Source organism: Ambystoma mexicanum, chromosome 1q (assembly GCF_040938575.1).
Source record: "Ambystoma mexicanum isolate Mex_15411 chromosome 1q, UKY_AmexF1_1, whole genome shotgun sequence".
NCBI lineage: Eukaryota > Metazoa > Chordata > Amphibia > Caudata > Ambystomatidae > Ambystoma > Ambystoma mexicanum.
The window spans coordinates 65,291,799-65,315,466 of NC_090922.1; the positions used below are offsets into that span (position 1 = coordinate 65,291,799).

Consider the following 23,668-nt stretch of genomic DNA (forward strand, 5'->3'; position numbering starts at 1 on the left):
GAGAGGACTGGCGAACGCCACACAAAGCCGGTGAGTCCTGAGAAGGGAAGCTGGGACGCTTTGGCAATGCGGTCAAGGGCAGATAAGAGCCAGTGAAGTGAATGAAAAGGGTTTTGAAACCAGATATGTCAAAAGGAGTAATAACAAAAGTCAAGTTTGCAAGAGTGTAAAGTGAACTGTACGAGAAGGTCCTGGCAGGAGAGTATATCAGGCAAAGTGAAGTTTGTAAGTATGTAAAGTGAACCACATGAGAAAAGCCCGATGGGAAAGTTCACCAGGCAAAGACAAGCTTGTGAGTCAAATTGCATTGAATGTGGAGAAGAACCTGGCAGGGGAGCATAGGCTGGGACCCGCATACAGGTTATTTTGCATCCAAGCTCTTTTTGTTGAACAAAGAATCTTCAAGGAAGATTCATGCTCTTTTAGGTGTTAGAACAGAACTGTGGAAGGGAGACGTTTACCTAGGAGTGGAGTGCAACGCCAAGAGGAGGGAGTTAGCCCCTTCGATTATAAAGAATGTTGATTGTCTTGTTGATCTGTTGTATTGGTGAAGAGAAACCAAGGGCAAGGGAGCCAGTCCCTGGAACTGTGAACTTTATCCATTGGGAACTTTTCTGTTGGAGTTTCACCTTTCTTTTTAACTTGAACATTTGTGCACTTTCAAGGCCAAAGACATTACCGTTAGCGCATTAGAGTTACTTTTTAGAATGTGAGGGCTAGGATAGGATTTCGGACACAGGCCATTTTGCTTTGGACATCTTGACACAGGACAGACCCTTAGTTTTGGTTGAGGTAGGGTAATACCCCCTAGAGTAGGGACAGTGAGGCATTTTCCAACCCCTTTATTATTAATAAAAGTTTGTAACCACAATCATGAGTTCTCAGTATCAAATTCCTTAATCCTCACACCGATCTCCATGGGAAAGGTAGTGGTCCTTCCCTAACTTGATCAGCTGCTGACGCCATGAATCGGCCAAGGGATTTCTGGGTTAACTCTGTGGGATCCTTTGTTTGCCACCTCCAGGGGCTACATCATGGAGTGGGTAGCTTCCCTTTGCACCCAAAGTTCCCCAGGCTGCCCTTTTGGGTGATGAACAAATGGCCTAGTCACAAGCCATACAAAATTGTCCACTATCCATCCAAGGCACCTCTACTGCTGTGTTTTATCTGAACAAGAGTGTGGTGATTGATCTTATACCCTTCCCTACCATGCATATTAGGAATGGGCACTTGCACACAATATTTTCCAGATTGCTTCCCACATAAAAGGAATTGGAAACATTACAGCAGACCCTCTGAGCAGATTACACTTTTCTCATACTTGAGAGTTATAGCATAGATATTTCATAGTGTCATCAACAAATAAATGTATTTGTAAAATATCAGAATACGTTATGCACTAAATGAGAATAAGGCAGTATCCATTGGGAGGTGCGTCCCCCTTGGACTGGTCCCACAACTTTGTATGTTATCACCTCTTCAGCCGATTCACAGGACAGTGGGCAAGTTCACATTTTGTGAGTGCTTAAAAACAATCCTAATTGCACCTTTTCACATTCTTGCAGAAAATACATACATTTACCTTCCTCAGAATCCACATCATGGTACTTGGAATGTTCGCTTATGATTATCTGGCCATTTCCAACGAAATAATTCCTCTGATGCCTGCAGCAAGGAAATGATCTACCCAAATAAATCACCCAAGTAAATGGTTGATGTTTTCATTGGGCATTTCATATGATGGTAGATCTCTTCAGGCTTCTGTTGGCAGTGTTGTGTCTTTTACCAATGATTTAATTTCAACTGGTGTTAGAGTTGACACAGCAAAGGACTTTTTATCACCCGTTTGTGCAGAACTGACTAACTTCATTACTCTAAGAAAACCACTTTTATAGTTTATTAGGTGTAATATTTAAGGATTACTTCAGTTGCACCCAACTTTCCTACATCTCAACCTCAACACCCAGCCCTCAATGGGAAATTGATTTAATGTTCACATCCCTGATGCATACATTTTGACTCATTGTCTGATTCGATCTAGAGCATTTGACGTGGTAAACTGACGCTCTTGTAGGTAAGCTACAGAGCTTTCCTTTATCCTTATTTGATTTTCCACAAATATTGTGTTCCACACAGCACTGAAGGCAGTGCCAGATATTCATCTAAGTCAGAACATTGTTTTCCTGCATTTCATGCTAAGCATTCCATTTCAGGTTTGAGGTGTTGCATACCCTGGATGTTCCTTGAGCTTTAATGCTTTTCATCAAAAGAACAAAGTGTGGGAGACCACCAGGGGTGCAGGCAAGATGGTCGCCTGATCAATCGCCTCCCTGAGAACAAATGTATGAAAGCTGGAAACTAGCCGCAAGCCCAGCCCGCCAGCAGCTTCAACGCAGCGCTTCAACGTGGGATAGTGTTAGCAGTCCCTGAACCGTATCATGGGGAAAATTGGTACAGAAACAGGAAAGAAAGAGATGGTGTGAAAGTGTCCCCTCCCCCAGGGCCTAGCCGGGGTATGAGTTGCCTGCATGAGCGTCCAACAAAGGAAACCCACATGGCCACGGTAAGGGCGCGACGGAGAGCAATGAGTGTGCCACAGACTGAGCCCTGAGCACCTGGAGCCAGCACAAGTGTATACCTTCGGCAGAGGTTCTGGAGGAGCGGGAAGGTGCGCTGGAGCCAGAGTCCCTGTCCGACGCAGAGGAGAAGAGGAAGCAGCTGCCGGCATCAAGGAAGCAGCCTCCCGATCCAGCAGAAACCTGCTACGCAGCACTGAGGCCACCCGCGCTGAAAGCGAACAACACACAGAGCGCCCGCTAAGGAGAGAGGGAGGAGGGCGAGCAAGACCAGCTGATCCTTCTGAACACCTGCAATAACAAATCCCCCCACCCCCAAGCCTAGGGGGCAGACATTCATAAGAGACTCGCCGGGCGAGCAAGCCTCGGTCCCACCCTGCCCCCCCCTTCCTAAACGCTCACCAAACATCAAAGACGGGTGTACATGGGTGCTTCATGAGGCAAGTGTTGGGAGCCTAAGTACATTGAAGCAGGTCCCCCGCAGAGGGCTAGGTCACGCTAAAGAGCAGAGCGGACAACATGCACCTTTTGTCTTACCGGAGAACTATACTGATAATTGTTTAATGTCCCCAATCATAAGGGGCAATGTCGAGGCCAGCGAGTCCACGACAGGGCTCCACGAGGCCCCCCTCTCAGCAACATAAGGCACAAGAAAAAGGCGCATAGCAGAATAGAGCACACACACTCAAGGACCATGCACCAGCCTCCCAGAGTGTGCAGAGCTAATCCCCCGCAAAGGTGCACAGCAAGCCCATAAGAGACCCCCCCTCCTTGAAAGCTTGCCTCTAAATCGCACAAACCATCACACCGCAAAGCAAGAAAGAAGAGGAAGGCTGCTTCAGGGTGGGGGTGGTAGAAAAAAAGTTTGGACACTGCAGGCTTGCACAATAAAGAGAAAAAGCGTAAAGAGAGAGATGTGTCACAAGAAAAGGGGGCCATCTCAAGCGCAGGTGCCCCATCGAGGCACACAATAGGGCACTCTTTCTTTGGTTCAGCTCAGTCACTGGCATCCATTGACCCAGCCGTGAGCAGTGCACATAAGCCGAGCGCCCAAGATAGACCAACTGCGCCCAGTGGTGAACACCAACCAGAGAATCGGGGACCAACACAGCACTTGGCGGAACGAGATAGACCAGGCCACAGCGCTAAAGTTACAGGAATACCGCCGAGAAGCCCTGACCATGGCAGCTAATCCTTATCAAGAGGCATTTCTCATCCCAGGAGGGGACCAGGAAACCTCAACAAAAGCTGATGTACGCCTTCTGTTGGAAGAAATATGCTCCCTCAGGAACAGTATGGCGACAACGGTTAACGGCTTTCAGGAAAGAGTGCACAAAATTGAGGACAAGATGGAGGCGCTGGAAAACTACCAGATGTCAACAGATCTAATGGAAATGAGGACAGAGTCGTTTCTAAGACCTGGAACAAAGAAACTTGGACCTGGCGGCAAAAGTAGACGACTTGGAGAACAGAGAGAGGAGAGCGAATATACGAATTCAAGACCTTAAGGAATCCCGCACCGAAAAGCTAGCGAGCCTGGAAAAGAAGGTTAAAGCAATGATCGGATCGCTCTTCCCGGCCCCCCTAACACCAGAGCTGGAATTTGAGCAAGTTCACCGAGCGGGCGGCTCTCCAGGCGGCCCAAGATTAGTTCTAGCCAAATGCCAACAATATAGGCACAAAGTCGAAATAGTGCAGCAGGCCAGAGCAAGGGAGTTCATAGACTTCCAGGACTCGAGAGTCAGAATATACCAAGATCTGTCAGCCTCCACACTTTCCCAGAGAAGAGACTTTTGTCCTCTAACGACCTGGTTGCGAGAGAACAGCATAAGATATAAATGGGGCTTCCCTTTTGCCCTCCTGTTTTAGCATGCTAACGAGGAATATAGAGTAACTTCTGGGGAAGAAGCCACCAGTGTGCTGTAAGCCTTGAAAGGGAAAGAAGGGTCGGCGGATGCCGAGGAAATGCCGTTGTCATCAGAATCCCATCAGGAAAACAGTCGGACCCTGGCCGAAGAGAGGACGATCAAAAGGCACGAGAAAGTATAAGAGGCTCAACACCCCATGACGTTAGAGGCCTTGTCACACTAGACTATTCACCAGGGGTTGGCCACAACAAAAAGGGCCACTCAGGCGAGATAGCGAGGACAGCAATCCAACCTGGGTCCCAAAGAAAGAACTGATCTGCCGCAAAATCTAATAAATCAACCTGCTTCCGCGGCTCACCCCACACTGTTCGCCGAGATGGGTAAATAACGGAGGAATCCTAATGCTAGTTACTGGTTGAAAAGTTGTTGATTTACGTTTAAAGGGTCGTCAGAGAGGAACCCGTAGTGTGGCCCTATGTTCTTTCTTAGGGCATCCCCAACATTGAGAGGATCTTTTATTTTCTTTCCTCTCCTTTGGGGTTTTTCTCTTTTCTTTCTTAAAGGGTGGTTGGGGGGGGGGCAAAGGAGCTCAGAGAGAGGGATAACAGGGTCGAGAGAGAGAGCGTGTGGCACGATCACTGGACAGCCTACCAATCTAGGCTAGAGGATGGAAGAACTAGCAAACAGTGGAGCGGGTTGTCTGAACTCAAGAACTCAGCAACACAATCATACCGAAGTAGTAAGAGCGCACAGAAGCGGAGGAGAGGGCAACGCACCCAGCTTGGCACACTGCATCTTTGTTAAAAAAATCAATGGTGGCTGACGGTGTTATATGGGGACACTAAATGTGAAGGGTCCTAATTCACTACAAAAAAGGTAAATTCTGGTTAGGGCTTTCCAACAAGCTAAGCTAGATATATTATTTGTGCAAGAAACCAAATATGAACGAAATGAGGAATTCACCCTGAAGGGCAGGCAACTAGGGGGAGCCATATGGGCATCTGGACTGGAAAACAACGGGGGGTGGGAATCCTATACTGCGCTTCCCTGGGGCTACAAATATCACAAACACTCAGAGACCCGACCCCGAACACGCAGCAAATAGCATTCTGCAGGGACCTTCTCGCCTTACTGGACAGTGGGAGAACGGAAGCCCTGATCTGTGGTGGGGGTGGGGAGGGAGTGGGACTTCAACTTGGGGATGGCCCCAGCCCTCGACTGGAAATCTTATAGGGAAGGAGCCGCCCCAAGGGAAAGTTCCAGAGTCTGATAAATGAACGCCTGTCCCCCTTGTTCAATGACCTAATGAACACAGCCCCCCCCCCTCTTTCACTGAGGACAGAATAATAGTAATACCCAAGGAGGGTAGGGACAAACTGGAATGCAGCTCATAGCTCATATAGACCTATCTCACTATTAAACGTCGATGCTAAGGTTTACGTAAGCATCTTAGCTTATAGGCTAAGAAAGATCCTACCGCTCTTGGTGCACACTGACCAAGTGGGCTATGTGAAAGAGAGGCAAGGCAGGGACAATGTCTGCAAAACCCTGGACCTGATAGCATCGATCGACTCAGGTGACGAGTAGCCCACCCCTAATGGGTTGTGATGTTAATGTCAATGTCAATGTAAAAACCTTTTGATCGTACATTTGCCTCATGTTGAAGGAAAAGAAAACAACGTAATGTATTTGATGTGCATCTGTTGATCATAAGAATAAAAATATATATTAAAAAAAAGAACAAAGTCTTTTAGACTTTTGGATCATCTTTTTATAACATGTATTGTTTTTGTTGTCGCTGGTAACAAGGAGGCCAAAACTACCCTTGTCAAGTGGATCGTTTGCAACATCATATGACATTCCAAGTATCCTAGTTCCACAGAAGCCTGCCACATTACTTCCGAGCTAATCTCGAAGGGTGGCCTTTCTGAGGCATCTTCTGATTTTATTAATGTGTAGGTCTGCTAGATAGACTTGGCCTCTTGCATACTGCAAGCTTTATTTTTTAGATACATCTTTTTGAAAGGATGCGTCTTCTGGTAAAAATAAAGTGCTTCTCAATGCGTTTGCTTGAGGCAGGGTTAGTATATGCTATCTCCCAAAACACAGGCAAACACAATCTTAACCAATTGTGAAGAAAAGAATGCAGAATGACAGAGAAATTAAAAAATACCTACCTGGGGATTTTGCTGCCCTTACTTTTCCCTCCTTCACAACACCCGTACTTCCCCATTACGCGTATATTGTTCTCGAATTGCCTCAAACCGGTGTGTATGTTGCTCATACTTGGGCAGGGGGCATGCATGCACATGAAGGAAGCAGTCATACTCCCTGCATTCTAAAATTCTTAGATTGAGTGGAGGAAGGGGGTTGTAGAGTCATCAGGGACATGTTCCGAGAGCAGAATGTGAAAACGTATCTAGAGTGCAAGCAGGACTTCAAACTGGGGGAAGGGGAAAGACCTAGGTATTTCCAGATCAGACACAGGTTGATGACTGAGGAGGTAAGAAACGTGGGCTACGACGCAGTTCGAAAGGTTCCTCTTTACACACAAGGGGTCTAGAGGGCTAATTTCAGATCTCTACAAACTCCTAGGGGACGCTGACCCCAAAACTAGCTGGATCTACATGGACAGATGGGAACAGATACTGGGAATGATAATAGATCGAGAGGAATGAGAGAGGCTGTGGAGGGGATTGCCGAAATGGGCAAGGGCGGCGCAATTACAAGAGGCTTGGTTCAAGTATATTTATGGATGGCGCTACACCCCCTCCTGTCTGCATGCGATATACCCAGCAACGTCTAAAGAATGTTGGAGGGGGTTTGGAAAGGAAGGGACAGTAGCCCACATATGGTGGGAATGCCCCAAAATCAGGACTTTCAGGAGCAGCATCATTTTGGCACAGAAACAGGAGTTTGGAGAGGGAGAGGGACGGGACCCCCGGGTGATCTTAAAGGGGAGGCTAAGGTCACTAGGTGGGGGAACGGGGAAGGGACGAAACAAGGCGAAGATTATGTTTACGCTAGCAGCGATGTCCCTCATTGCTCAGAGATGGAAGGGCCCCACGATCCCAACGGAGCAGGATTGGCTGAGGAAAATGTGGGAGTTGGTAGCAATGGAGTGGGCCACATACGCGGTCAATAACAATCTGGAAAACTTTGAAGCTGAATGGGGAGAAACGCTGACATACCTAAAAGGAGAATTCAGAGAACAGTGGTGCCCGCAAAGGTTGAAACTGTTGGATCTTCATGGATGATTAAATTTTTATTTTTTATTTTGGGAAGAGGGTCGGACATGAGGGAATTTCGGTGCTCGGGGGATGGGGGAGTTCAGGGGGGATTGTTTGATCGTTGCACTGTATGTTATAAAATAATAAAAAGACGTTTAAAGAAGAAAAATAACCTATCCTTCTATTGGTATCCATGTTATCTTACCCTACTCAGTTGCTTCACATCTAGGTTTGTAATACAGTTAACAGGGCAAATGAGTACAAATGAAAACAATTGATATGTTAATGAGCCTAAACGCTTTGCATTGCGTTGGTTTGTATTTATTACATTTCTTACTCTATATTTCACTCTTAGGATGTTTTGTTATCTCTTTCTGCTAAAATGATGGGGTTGGTTTCTTTCTTTTGCCCCGATTGATTGCCCAGCCTAAAGTTCTGTTCCGTTCTCTTTCCATTTTAGAGCAGATAGTACAAGGCTGAAGACCTATAGCCTCAGTGCTCTGAAAACAACGTTCAAAAACCTTTCTGATGTACAGAACTCAGATGCTGCCTTCTCAAAACTGTGCGAAACAGACTTTGTTTACCAGCAGCCACAGTCTCCGATCTCTTTGCAAAAGAAGCGACCAAGGGATGAGTCTGCGGACCTAGACGCAGATCAGAACCGACCAATGAAGAACAAAAACACTGCTTCATTATGGAAACTAGTAACAGAGAGAGACAGTCAGTTAAGTGATTTGAGTGAAAGTCCTGAACCAATCCAGGAACAGCTTTTGATCACTGCCACATCTAAGGACCCTGAACCGAACCAGGAACAGCATTTGTCTCCTACCCCTTCTAAGGGCCCTGAACCAATCCAGGAACAGATGCTGACCAATGCCACATCGAAGGACCCTGAATCAAACCAGGAACAGCTTTTATTCCCTACCACATCTAAGGATCCCAAACCAATTCAGAAACAATTGGTGACCATTGCCACATTTAAGGGTTGTGAACCACAGCAGGAACCGATGGTGAATTGGACAACTCCACCTGCACACCTCATGAGGCCTACCAAAAGTTCATCACCAAAGAAATGTTTCAAGTAAGCATTTGTTACCAGCTTGTATCTTTCCATCTTTTTTTTCTAGTGTACAGTGAATGTAAAGGAATAGGGATCTAGCATTAGCACTTAATGTGCCCACCTGTTTTGGAGCCACTAAAATTCCTAGAACAAGAAAAATAGAAGTCCTTGGCGTACTGAGATCTGTCTCACTTTGGGGCAATTCTAAACTTTCTGTTGCTAAAAGTGTAAATGTGGCTCCAAATAACGCGGTCCTTTCCCCCTTGATGGGGATCCAGTGCTGCTGTTAGCAAGACAGTACCTTTTCCCTTAAAAAAAACCTCAGTTGTTACCCAAATTCTGTCTAATTTTAGGCCCAGCTTTTTCATCTTACTTCCTACTAAACCTTTTAAAGAATAGCTGTTCCACCCCAGTTGTGCTTCTACATTGAAATATGAGTGTTTGGATGGCTCTGAGCTATTGATGTCAGCAACTATTACTCTTTCTTAATCAGTTTCTTTTACACAAGCAAATGTTTGATTTTTGTCCAGGGGCTCTGCTTCGAAAACAGGTATCAAATTGTTTCTCTAACCACTTTTGCTTCTTTCTTTCATTTCAACAGTGTATTTGTCAAACAGATGACTGGATGAGACAGAAGTAGTTAAAGCCTAAGTTTATCAAGACCAAATTGATGGTGGTGGGTTGTTCCTTTTCATCTGCTGTTCCTTTTTCGACTAGCCAGAAGGTTTAGTGTTCCCATTTTAGTGGAGCCTTTTAGGTGTTTATGGTATGGCATTGATTCAGGCCTATATAAGGTCCACCAGGTTTTCTTTGGGGCAAACCTCTTTGGCCAGTCACAAATTTATAAATATGTTTGCTCTTCCCTGCTTCCACACAAAAGTCAATGGTTACTGTAAGGGCTGGTGGTGAAATTGCCCATAAACCTGTTGAAGTGGTTGGCAGCAAATTCACCTTCTAATGGATTGTGTCCTCCCATGTATACCTCATCTTTGATATTCTCTGATATCCTGCTTGCAGATTCAGAAATGTTTTCTCAGCGGAGGGCACAGTATGTCATCGACTCGATGTCGCTCGGCAACTTCCACTGCACTCCCGACATAGTCGACACTGATATAAGTAGCACGCACCACGTCCGTTGCCTTGGTTCTGTTTTTCCGTATGCTCAGCACGCTTTGAAACGGTTCAAAATCGCCTCCGTGATTTATTTTTCTCCATATATGTTATCTTATCCATCGAAGATGCATGCTCCGAAGAATGGGTTTAAAAGGTGGTACTGACTGTGGGTCGAAGATGTCTATCACAGATCCGAATCGGATATGCCTTTGGTGTATTGGAACCGATCACAAGGCCGATGATTCCTGCTCCTGCCAGTCAATGAACGTTAAGGCATTGAAGGAGAGGAGAGGGAAACTCATCCTGGATGGGCACCCATCCAAGTCTTCTTCTACTACTCCTTCCAACAAAAGATCTTCCGACGAGAGAAGCTTGAGGGGTATTTTGCCACAGCGAGAGAGAAAGCGCTCAAAACATAGTAAGTGCTCTCAATATTCATCGTCAACCTCCCATAAAATGTCGAAGAAGAGGTGTTCTAGATTCCGCTCTTCCTTGGACTCCTCACCCGATAGAAAACAGGTACGTTTCCCTGGTAAGGCAGCGTTAAAAGCAGAATGGGAGACATTTCACCTTCAAATGATGGTGTCTGAGAAGGTGGACCCTCCCTTATAAAAGAGCCGAAGAGGACCCCGGACCCTGCCACGCCTCAGAAGGCCAACAGGGAGTCTGTTGAAGCTTCTGCTTGTGTGCCTATGAGCCCGGGCAAGTAAGAAAAGCTTTGTCGAGATGTGCTGAGTCTCAAAGGTGCGAGACATGCCTAAGCCCCAACCTTCCACTCCTTTGAGGGAGGTCACATCGACCTCAAGACCCTACGAGCCATCGACGTCTTCAAAGAATTAGACCTCTTGCAAGAAATGATTCTTTTTGAGGATAGAGATAGTCCTCAGTTTGGCCTAGAGCTTGGAACTCCCATTGTGTCTGAGGAGTTAATCTCTGAAGACTCCAGATTACAGCACCTTGTAGATTCCTTGAAGGATGCTTGTTGGATTGGTGCTGCAACTGATGTTGATATTGCCACCCCAGAACCTTCTGCACATGCATATGCGGCATACAGGTGTGTCATGGGTAAAGTGACAGAATACCTTGACCGGGGAAGACCTGTGGCTGTATATGAATAGGATGACCTGGCAGATATATTAGATAAAGTTCCTCCAAAGGACCGTGTCCTACCGTTCCATACGACCCAGAGGAACAAGGTGCTGGAGAACTGGAAGAAACCGGACACTTCTCTGGCTGTTAACAATGACTTTACAAGGAAGTACAGTCCCTCTGCTGTGGATCTTGATTTCTTATCAACACAACCTACTTCTGAAAGTATAGTGGTTTAAGCAGCGACTTCTACATCTAGGGCAGTTGCTTACCCTATGATCCCTCCAGATAGGGACAACACGAAATTCAATGCCTTAGTGAAGAGGGTGTTTTCTGCAAGTAGCATGGTTTCGATGTCCATAAATGCCACATGCACTTTAGCAAAGTACACAATACTTTGTTGGAGGTGGCAGTGATGCCTGCAGATCGCCTTCCTGAAGGTGAAGAAAGGGAAGGTTTCCTGAACATCAAGGATGCGATGTGCCAGTCATTACAGTCTGGTTTGGACTCAGCAGATAGTGTTAGTCGAGTGATGGCAACAAGCACTGTCTGCCGAATATTTTCCTGGCTGCATTTTCTCGAGATGTTCACACAGGACTTCTAGATATGCCCATTGATGGCTCCCAACTATTTAGTTCCAAGACTGATGAGAGCTTGGAGAAGCTTCAGTCTTGTAAGGCAGCAGCTACGTCGCCGAGTGCAGCGATACGTCAACTGCAGCAAACACAAGCGACCTCCCACAGTTGGAGGGGTCGTTCTTTTTGTTACTATTTGTGAGGGATCAGAAATGCAAAACGGACACAAAGGTAACATTTTATAAAGAGGTGAGCTAAACACCTATCTTTTCCTATCCTAACGAGGATGTCCCAACCTAGCAAACTAAACTAAAGAAAGATGACCTAGTGTCCAAAAGTCCCTGTCCCTCACACTAATACGTACAACAAAATAACAGAAGGAACATTTGGCTGTCTTCAATTCAATACAATAGAATAAGGTTATTGAAAGTACTCCTTGTGATCCGAGTTAGATCCCCTTCCCCTGGATCAATGCAGGAATACCTTTGGAGAAGTTTTGATTCAACAAAGTTCTGCTCAGTTCAACACAAAAGATCCTTTCCTTCAAATGCGATTTTCCACTTTTTAAAGTAAATGTCACTTTCATAAACACTTGTTCCACAAATCAAAGTAATTGTGGTGTCTTCCCCAATATCCTTCTTGGTAAAGCAAAAATATCTCTCTCTCAAGACACAAGTTCATGAATCTCAGTACGTGGTTTTCACAGGATGTAAAGCAATCGTCAACATATCACATTTCTTCTTCAAATGGAATACTTTTGTCATGATAGCACAGCAACTACTTCTAGTAATGCCACACTTGTTCTTCAAATAAAATAGTGTTACTATGTTCTTTCCATTGCACATCTTTGCCACAATCATATTGCTTCAGAACAACATCTTCTTTCCTGGTCCACTCGCCTGCCAGGACTAACTACTATTGGTCCCTTTCCTGGTTTACTCGCCTGCCAGGATGTAAAACTCTTACAACTACAATTGTTGTTAATGGCAATATTTGTTCCAAGATTCTCCACACCAGTATCCTATGTGAGGAGGGTTGAACAATAGCTGCCTCTATTTATAGTCACTTGGCTGTTGTCAAGGCAGGTTACAGGTTTCCCCTAGTTGGTGTCCCATATATAGGGAGTTGCTTCCTTATCGCCTTTGTACTGCTTTATTCGTTCAGTATTAAAAATGATGGGTTTCTGTAAAACATCCTGCTAGAAGCACCCCAGGGTCACCTTTAGCGTTAGGCACACTCATTGGTGTTCCCCTCTCTGATGCTGCGGTGGGTCTCCTGCCAGCGCTCATGTGTCTTCCGCGATCTGCACAGTTTCTTCCCAGAGCTCCGCCAGCTCTGTTGACCCTCTGCTACTTCCTGCACACCAGGGCTCTGCAAGCCGGGGTTGGGAGCGCGTCTCCCTCTCGGCTCAGTCTCTTTTGTCAAAGTTTTTTTTGTTAAAAAGGTTTTTGTTTTAACTTTCGGGTTAGGACCTCCTATTTAAGACATAATCAAGACAATTAGAGGATGGTTTATTTAATTCCTGAACTCCCAAAGTATACATCTTATTTTGGTTAAATTACTTTTCATAGCATGTTCTTTGGGTAATTTTATAGAAGGGACGTGTACACTGACAGCATGCCATTAGGTATTTGGGGATTATGAGAATCTCATCTTCAGACGAAGATGAATAATGCGTCTTCCCCCACTTCCTCCTGACACCCGTCTCCTCCCATGTGATCCTCCCTCCTGATGCCACCCCCAGGGTTAGGATGAGGTAGCGGCTGACTTGCCCTGGCATCATGGGAGGAGATCTTAGACTGGGGTACAGCGATGCCTCTGTAGGATTCATCACATATTCCTCTGTTGGAAGGACACGAGGCTAAAGCTCAGAAAGGGGCCAAAGGAGATTACCTCGTGGTGGACAACGTCGTGTGGTTAATCCCACTGTTACAGCCAAAACCACTGATGCTTTAGTGCACAGGGCAGTAGTGGGTGGCAAATTAACACAACATCTGGAAGGATGACGAAGCATTACTTCCGATGCTTGGGAACTACAAATTATAGCCCAGTGTTACTGCCTACCATTTATAAAAAGGCCTCCGGATCACCCGCCAATGAGTCAATCCTTTCAGAATCTGGATCCGCTCCTCTTAGAGGAAATGGTCAGCCTGTTGGAGAAAGGTCCAATAGAATCGGTGCCTGTAGCTGAGCGGAACTAAGGAAGGTACTACCCTTACTTTCTAATTCCCAAAAAGGGCAGAGGACTTCGATCTTGGACTTGCAAGTTCCTCAGGAAGGACAAGTTCAAGGTGGTTACTTTTTCGCAGATCCTCCAGGCCCTTCAGTTCAAGGATTGGATGGTGTCACTCGATCTTCGGGATTATTACTTTCATGTGCCTATACATCCCAAGCGTAGAAATTACCTGATGTTCACCATTGGCAGTTCTCATTTTCAATTACGTGTTTCAGCATTCAGGCTCACCTCCACCCGGGGGTCTTTACCAAGTTGATGGCAGTGGTAGCGGCAAGTCTGAAGAGGGGTGTGTGAGGAACTCATGGTGGCAACCGTAAAGACAGACACAAGTGATCACAGTTCAAGGGTGTTCATTGAACAATGGTTGCAGGGTGGAAAAACACCTACACTAAACCTAAGTCTAAAATGGGAGCAAGCGTCGACCATTAAATGAAAATAAGGCAGTCCTAGTGGCGTTGTGTCAACATAAAAGGGCCTATACTAAGAAACCTATTGCCAAACCTTACAACTAATACAAAAAAGGGTCTGGGATATTTCTCAAGAAAAGAAAGAAGTGTTCTCAAATAATGTATCAGGATGTAATAGCTTGGGTCTCCCTTCCCCACGTTTTGAGCACAGGATAAGATGTGATCTTGGAGCGCAGTATAGTCTCGGACTTCTTCAGCATGAGACAACAGTTCTAATAGTAGCTCTCAGGACCGTCGATGGCCAAGTCTCATTTCTTTGAAAGTCTTTTGCCTTAGAGAACCTGACGTGTTCAAATAACAAAACAAATAAACAGTCTCTTTTCCATGGGGTTTGGGTGACGACTTTCACCCCGGGATTCCCCTCTTCTGGGCACAAATCCCTAGAATGTTCCTTAAGGACTTCAAGACCCCGGATAGGTATGTTCTCTCGCTTTCAAGAGCCATTCATGTTCCAAAATAAAGTTCCTTTAACAAATGAAAGTTTGTTTCCAATGTTCACTGGGTGATGGTTTCACCCTTGGGTCTCCCTCTTCTGGGCACTGATGCTTCTCAATTATTTACTACAGTTTCATGTAGGGCGATAGCTTCACCCCTGAGTCCCCCTCTTCTGGGCGCTAACCCTTCTCAATTTCAGCCGGATCTCCCTCAGCTGGCCTCGGACCCTTGATATGATATGATACAATATGAAAGTTTATTTATATAGTGCCTATACATAACGTCTTTCAAAGTTCTTCACGACAAGGGAGGGGACAAGGGAAAATACAAAACATTCTTACAGGCCATGAACAGCGGGAATGTGGAAAAATAACTATCATACTCAGCCTAGTGACATTTCAGATAGTGCAAGTGCTAAGACACAAATGGGAGGGGAAAGGGAAACAGACAGGTGACTAGCGTACTAGACCTGACGACATTTATGGTAGAGCCGGAGAATTACAGGAGGTTAGGGAGAGGGTAGGAGAAGGGGGGAGAGGAACAAAACAAGCAGCTATCGTACTAGGCCTTACAACATTTCAGATAGTAGTGCTGAGGAGGGGGATATCAAGTAAGGGGGGGGAGACGAACAAAGTTCTATCATACTAGGTCCATGGACCATTCAGATAGAGTAAGTGCAAAGAAAAAAGTAAGAGGGGAAGAGAGGGAGAGAAGGGGGAAGGGAGAGGAGAAGACAACAGAGGATAAAAACAGTTAAAAAGAGCAGAGAAGCAGAGGGGAAGCGAGAACAGTTGCAGAGGTTAGGGAGGCACAAATGTTGCAAGGGAACACAAAATGTAGGCAAGGAATTCACGAAGACAATGGGCACAGCGTGATTCAGGGCCAACCTGAGAAGGAGATCCAGGGAAGGTCCAGGATGTGAGTTGAGACTGGGGGGGCGGGGAGAACACATAGGTATCAGGGGGGGGCAGGAGGGATTGGGGGCACACTTGGGAATCACGGGGGGCAGCAGGGGGTTGGGGGCACACATAGGAATCACGGGGGCAGCAGGGGGTTGGGGGCACACATAGAAATCACGGGGGCCAGGAGGGGTGGGGGAACACATAGGAATCACGAAGGGCAGGAGGAGGGCGAGGGAACATATTGGAATCAAGGGGGGCAGGAGGAGGGCGAGGGAACGTTGGAATCAAGGGGGGCAGGAGAGGGGGTGGGGGCACACATTGGAATCATGGGGGGCAGGACAGGGTGGGGGGGACACGTAGGAATCACGGGCAGGAGGGGGTGAGGGGAACACATAGGACTCACAGGGGGGACAGAAGGGATGCAGGGGACACAAATAGGAAACACTGGGGCAGGAGAGGGGGCACACATAGGAATGACGGGGGCAGGAGGGGAAACACATTGGAATCACGGGGGAAGGACGGGGCAAGGGGGAACACATAGGAATCACAGGGGGCAGGAGGGGTGCGGTGGACACATAGGAAACACTGGGGCAGGAGAGAGGGCACACATAGGAATGATGGGGGCAGGAGGGGGAAACACATAGGAATCACGGGGGCACAAAGGGAGTGGTATAAAAAACATATGAATCGAGGGGGGCAGCGTGGCGGCATACCAGGGCGGACAGGGGTATACAGATCCTCGTCGTGGGCCTTGGTTGTTAGTGCCAGCTCCCGCCTCCCAGTTCCAGTGATTGGCCTATCTAGGCCTGGGCAACCAATGGGGGCGGGAGTCTGGGCACAGCAGCATCACAAAGAAACAGGTGCGGCCCTCTTGGAAGGGCCACCACGAAATAAGCCACCAGTGCACAAATGAAAGTAAAATCCAAACAACCCAGATGATGGGTAGATAACATGGAAAAGGATTGCTCCCCAAGCAATCATCAGGCTTGCAGCAGCCAGTGCACAATTTTTTGAAGCAGATGACAAAGTTCGCCCAACAGGTGCGATGTTCGCCGCAAAAATGCAGGTCTTAACCTGCAAGGCGAGCACTCCACAGAAGATGATGTGCCGGCAGGTTGAAGCTGCAGAGGCCCATGTCAGCAGGGCACAGTCCATGGAAGATGCAGGAGGGAGGAAGAGCGGGTTTCACTTCCCTTGGTTTCTCAATGTCTTTTCAAACAGTTCATAGTGGACATATCCTGGCCGGGTTCACTTCTATCAACACACTGTTTCTCAGGACTTTAGACTTTGCCCTCTCGCCTGCATCCCTCGGTCGGGCTCACTCTTGCCAACTTCACATTCACTTGAGTCTGCAGGATTCACATCCCTTGCTTTCACACAATTTGTAGATCAAAGTCTTTCGACTGTACAGGGATTTTACAAGTCCTCTTGTATGACCACTTTGACCTTTTCCGGCGAGTCTCCTATGGCCTCTGGTACCCGTAGTTTTGCTCTGATGGGGATCGACCAGAGTCTCTTGAGTTAGCACCCACGTGGTGCCGGCTTCCCTTTGTAGCTGGTCTCCCCTTAACACTTTGTACAGTTCATTAAACTTCGTTCAAACTTGCCACTTTGCGATTCTCACTCAACACTGTCTAGTTCTTATCGATTCTCCCCTCGACTCACTGGTACCACGGTCGTGGGTGCTTTCCTCGGTCCTGCTTATCAACGTATGCTTGCCCCGTGGACCGTTGACATCTGCTGGAAGACACTTGTGCTATTGTTTGCCATCCTAGGCTCTCTTCCACAAAGGTTCCACAGGTTTGGGACAAAAAGGGCAAGGTCACTTCTCTCCTCGCCACCCTCTCGATTGCTGCTGCATTTCTCCTTCTTTTCAACTGCCGCGCCTGATTAGCTGTCTTGTCGTGCTGTCTGCCATGCTCACCTTGCCCGTACTGGGCTCTCTTGCTCCACTTTTTATCCCTGTGGGGAAGGGAAAGAGCTGTCAGGTGTGTGTGTGTGTGTGCAAGGGTCAGGTAAATTGCCTGACTTTGCCTGACCCTTGTATTGGGACATGTCAGGTAAACCACTCTGGTGTTAGTCCGTTTTCTTGTGTGCTGTGTGAAAGTGTTTGTATCAGAAAGAGGGTGGAACAGTGGTTTTGAATGTCCTACGTGGTAGGATGGGGAAAAGGTGTTGCAGAAAGGGGGATACCACGTCTCACCCGTCGGTGTCCCACTACTACTCCCCGATGTGATCCTCCCTCACTGGTGCACCCCCAGGAACTGGATCCAATAGCGATGGCCGTGCCCTGGCCACCTGGATGACAGATCCCCGGGGACTAGCCAAGGAGACACCTTCAGGTTTCTCACAGGTGGAATTCACATCTACCACTGCCTGGACGATTGGCTGATCAGAGCTTGTTTTCCCAAACAGGTTCTGAAACATCTCAGCGTCACTTGCCACTCCCTCTGCAAGCTGGGCTTCTCCATCAATTTCAAGAAGTCCCACATGATACCTTCCCAAAAGCTTCCGTTTTTTGGAGCGGTCCTGGATGCTTCCTTAGGAAACTTGAAGTTTCAGAATGTCCAACGTCTATCGGCAATTGAATTTCTGAGGTGACTCAGGAAATCCTGCGTTTTCGGTTTGAGAGGTCCGTCTGAGTATGAGATTCCGTAGTGGGCCCTCAGATCCCAGTGGTCACAGTTCTCTGGCAGGATGACAGACCTTCATTAGGTCCTGAGCATGGTCGCACAGGATCTCCTGTGGTGGGTCTGCAAGGAGAATGTGTTGAAGGAAGAACCTTTTTGGCAACTATGGCCGGAGATAACAGAAGTTACAGACCCCTCCCTCACAGGTTGGGGAGCTCATATGAACAATCTGACAATCAGCAACCATTGGTCTCCATCGGAGTCCAAACTACACATCGACCTTTTGGAGCTGAGGGCAATCAGACTAGCGCTGATGGCCTTTCTGTCCTCTGTGAGGGGGGAGGAATGTCCCGATAATGATGGATAACACAGTGGTGATGATATGATAGGTTATTTATAATGCACTTAATACCCAGAGGTTTCTAAGCGCGGACCCGGGGATCCAACCTGTGTTGCTTTGTGCCGTCTTGCTTCCAAGGCGAGGACGTTGCCCCTGAGCTATCCTCCAGAGGCCATGCATTACCTCAACAAGAGAGGAGGTGTAGGGTCACTTCCACTGTGCAGAGAGGCAATGCAGCTCTGGGTTTGGACATTGCAAGAAGGAATCTCTCTTGTCGGACGTTCACCTAGCTGCAGAGGAGAACACGGCGGCGGACGATCTGAAAAGGCAGAGCACAGTCTTACATGAGAAATATAAGAACTTAGGCAGAAGTCCAAGAAGGCAAGTGAGAGTGAATAAGAACTACAAGCACCAAGAGGCATTGGTGCTGCAAGAGAAGATTTTGAATTGAAGGATTGTTGACAGAGAGGTCGAAGTGGTCATGCAGCGGTCTAAGTAAATTCCTTGCAGTCTCAAAAGTCTTCGACAGTGAAAAGATATGAGATAAAACGTGGGCAAGGGATCCCCCACGAATGGGAGACCGGCTTGAGCCCGGCAGAGGGAAGCTTGTGCAGAACTGTAAGAAATTGTGTGATAAAGTGAAACAAGACAGGTTGGAGCCCGGCAGAGGGAAGTCTGTGCAGAGCGGTGAGAAATTGAGAATCTATGAACTGAGTATTGATGGCAAGGCGGGCAAAGCCTAAAGAAGTGATTGAACTACCAGAAGTTGAAAGCCTAAGATTGCACTGTGGAATTGACTGACGGAACAGTGCCACCCACCCATCCTTTGTTTTTTTTTTTTTTAGAGACTCTCTAGACCCGTGGGGTTGAACCTGGGGAAGGGAGTTGGTGTTGAAGCGATTCTGACATTTCATTTTGAGACACTATTTTCCTTTTGTATTCCCTTAAGACATTTGTTATTCTAAGAAGGAGGGCACTGTTAGGTTTTCTGAGTATAAGCCTTTTTATTTTGACCAGTCTGACTTGGACGTATTGGTTTTTGTTTAATGGTCGAGATTACACCCATTTTAGAGTTAGGGCCAGTTAGGAATTCTACCATCCCAATCAAAAGTGTAAATAGAGGTTTTCAAAACTTGTATCCATTGTGTCTGTGTCTACTGCTCGATACCATGCCTTCCGCACAATTGCCACTGATCCAGAATGCTGCTGTGCGACTACACCCAGAAGGTAAGAGACTAAATTACTCTGCAATAAAAGATCTATATTTGCTGGAACTGAGAAAGGGGGTCCAGTTCAGTTCTCTGCTGGGCCTACTTGACCATGACCAGTCTAAGGGCCTCATTACCGGTATTTTACCGGTACCGGTAAATCCTTACCGCTTTACTACGAGGTCCCTTTGCGGGTTGGGGATTTTAACGCCTGCTTTTTGCAGGCGTTAAAAACCAACCCGCAAAGGGACCCAGGGAGCTAATTACGGTACCGCAATTTGCGGTGCCGTAATTGACGCCTTCCGCATTCCCATTATGCCCTATGGGGCAAAAATGGGAATGGGGAAGGGCAATGGTGGAAGGGGGAATTACCGCCCCTCCAACCTTGGAATGGGGCTGTAATTCCCCTTTCCACCAAGGCGGTGCCGGTATTTTACCGGCATGGACCATGGCGCTAATTGCGCCATGGTTCACCGCCTACCGTGTAATGAGGCCCTATGTCCCTCTTTTTTTATTTTTTAGAATAAAGGCCTCATTACAATTTGCCCAGTCTGGAAATAAAGTGCCGGTAATAACGTATACTGGAATTTTTCCGGATCGGCCAACTACAAGTTTGCCGGTAGGTTGGAGGATTTACCTCCAGCTCTGAGCTGGAGGTAAATCCGTCACCCTACTGGCAAAAAACTGCTGATATTACTGACCCAGTAATACCGGTGCCGGAAAATAACAGCAAATCGCTCCATGGAATGGGGATTTTATTGACACTGCATTAATACATCATCATTAACAAGTGATAAGCAGTAGAACAAACCTTTTTAAGTACATACCAGTGGTGCGAAGGGTGTCCGGTCAAAGGATCAACACAAAAGGATCGACGGGTCAAAGGATCACATTTTTTTTTAATTATATATTTTTTGGGGGGTTTTCGTTTAGGGAGAAAAAGTGTTTTTTACCACAAAAACGGGTTGGAGGGGACAACCCCCCCCACCCCCCCCAGAAAAAAAAGTGAAAAAAAAGAAAAAAGAAATTCGATCCTTTGACCCGTCGATCCTTTTGTGTCGATCCTTTGACCCGTCAATCCTTTTGTTGTCGATCCTATGACCTACAACCGGTGTGAAGTAGTACATAGAATGAACAGTCACACAGGGCGAGCTTATAGCAGTCACGTTGAGGCACTTACCCTGATTAGTTATAACCTGAAATCACTGCAAATGTCCTTGGGACGGCTGACACCGGGTAGCAGAGTTATATATAATTCTTCCATATCATTGGCCCAAGTAACGTCCTTTAGCCACATCTCAAATGTTGGAGGCTGCCTATGGGTCCACCTCATCAAAATAGTTCTCTCGGCGAGCTGCAAGCCCAAATTCAAAAACCTGCGCTTAACCACATCTAGTTTCCAAGTTAAGCCCAGTACATGTTCACAAACCATCAGTGACAACTGCATACCTAATATGTCCCAAGAGCACAGCATCAACAGCATACCAGAAGCTCTATAGAGCAGTACTAGACCACAACATATGCGGCAAAGTCGCATCTTAATTTTTACATCTAGGACATACACAATGCTTATTTGCCTGAAACGGGGCCAACCTTGACGGGGGATAATACAGTCTATTACAAATCTTGAAATGTTTAAGCCTGTACTTCGAGTTTAAGGATACACCTTTTGTTAAAGCGCAAATCACGTTCCATTGCCCAACTAAGGTAATTTTGAAGATCGTTACACCACCTAAAGCGGGTAGAACGACCATGTTGCGTATCCATATTCTGCATTAACTTATACAACATAGAAATACTTTTCTTTGTGCCGGGTGTTTGTAGACTATAGGACAAGCATGCATGCGACAGGGGATCCTTTGGAAACATGGACCAGTGAGCCTTCACAGCAGCTCGCATACACATGTAAGATGAGACCTGCAGCGCACTGTTGCCCACTGCCAACCTCACTGTAAAGCCTGGAGGGGGTATCTGTACTCCTGCTCTCTATATGGCAGAGGGGAGGCACAGAGCACCCCAGTCAAGGTTCTCTATATTGCCATCGTGGTCGAGCAACCCAGGCTTAGCTCTCAGGAGGTGATGCAAAGTACAGTGTAGTCCCCAAGCACCCACAAAGGAATGTCCACACACTGTTAGTGAATACACCGTCTTTATATAAATAAGGTTCAAAGTTATATACACAATCACAATAACACACTTTGTACTCTGGCAATACTATAATGGCAAATATATACAGGTCTACGTGGTACCACTCTTAACTATCGATTCCTTTGAAATGCATCAACTGCTAACAGCTCAAATGACATACGAATCAGATTATAAGATGAATCAACGATAGACCACAGAAAGAAAGCAAGTTAAATCAAGCAATGGCAGACCGTCTATCCCAGTACCATGAGACTGTTCTGTGCGAGGATCCCCCCACCTGGGTAACCTGAAAATAAAGCGCATTTGACAAGCCCAGTCCAATTATGCTCACTATAGTCTTGAGTCCTTCTAAAAGGTTCCACGACCCCAAAGTACCTGGTTTCGTAGAGTTCTTCGGGAGTCGTCGACAGGCCCTTTTGGAGTGCACTCCCTTTAAGGCAGGAGCCACGGGTCGTCGAGGTTCGGTGAAGAAGAGAGTGAACACTGTTGTTGCGGCAGCAGCTTCGGTTTTTGCGATGCTCGTTGACGATCGGTCAAAAAAGTCCTGCAAGCTGAGGCGTGCGGTTCACTTCGGCGACGAGCATTTGTTGCCGCAAAGAGTCGATGAAGAACTTTGGCCCAGCAAGGGCGTCTGGTCGTCAGCGTCTCTGCGGTCTTCGGATGGCGGGAAACCCACTGGCGGATTCTCCTCGGTCGTCGGCGGCCTTGACTTTCTCTGGCAGGACGAAAGCGGTCGACGATGATGAGCAAGGGAGTCCTTGTTTCAATGTTCTTAGTCAAAGGAGCACTGCGGCTCCGTCTATGGTGATGGACTTCAATGTCCGGGCATGGCGGTCCCCTTCTCCGGTCGGCAGCCTTTCTAGGATCTGACATCCAGGGAGCTTTGTCAAAGATCAGCTGGTGCACAATGGCTCCTCACAGCTTGGGAAGAGGTCTCCTAGCTAATTCCTCTCTTGGATCCATTCCTTGACAGTCACGCAGTTTTCAGATTAGCGAAGGACAGCAACAGCAATTCTTCTTCTTCCAGTGTGCTTCAAGGTTAAGCATCACATATCAACTTCAGCTTCTGAACGATTTCTATCAGTGAGAGGCTCCCAGATATACTGTTGATCTCCCATTCACTCTGCTGGGTCACACTCAGGCAACCAATCATTCAGAAGGGCATTCAGGCAGTCAGCTAGCCAATCAGGCTCACAGTGCATTCAGGCCATTCTTCTCCATCCAGGCACTCACAACACGGAATGTGGGTTTGGACAAGCACTCTGCCATTCAGCGCTCCACACTGCATTCATACCAGTTTCTCAGTCATTGTGTCAAACACCAGATACTAGACACCCATAACATGAAATGCGTATTCGTCACACACTCCATTCACACAGGCCCCACCCCACGGGCGTACCCACAACATACAGTCACTGGGAAGGCTCCAGCCAGTCTGTCCTGGACTTCCCCACAATACCACATATGGAACTTCCACTCAACAGCCAGTCAGGGGGAAGGGACAGAGTCAGGGCTTCCCAGGAATTTGGGAAAAACAAGGTAACGGGCAATAGAAAGCAAGAGGCCACAGGGGCCATCTCGTTTCCTATGAGGAATCAACTGATTCCAATGGCAGGGCCTGGTATCCCCAAATGGAGGATACTCATAGCACCTGTCAAATTCAGCATGGAGCTGCCACTAGCCCATACCCTGCTCTGTGGCCCACACACAGGTGCCCCAAAACATACACTGAGAGCAGAGGCGTTGCTAGGGGGGGCTAACGGGACAATAGCCCCAGGTCTTTTGTTTGTA

At 47.0% G+C, this 23,668-nt stretch overlaps 1 protein-coding gene across 1 annotated transcript in view; it reads left to right on the forward strand.

Annotated features, from left to right (window-relative positions):
* The window catches only part of TERF2 (telomeric repeat binding factor 2), a 498,766-nt gene that overhangs the window by 413,322 nt on the left and 61,776 nt on the right, over positions 1 to 23,668 (forward strand). Inside the window, exon 7 of the mRNA XM_069635526.1 lies at positions 8,135 to 8,755. Within this exon, the coding sequence (XP_069491627.1) occupies positions 8,135 to 8,755 (621 nt within the window). The remainder of the gene's footprint in view (positions 1 to 8,134; positions 8,756 to 23,668) is intronic.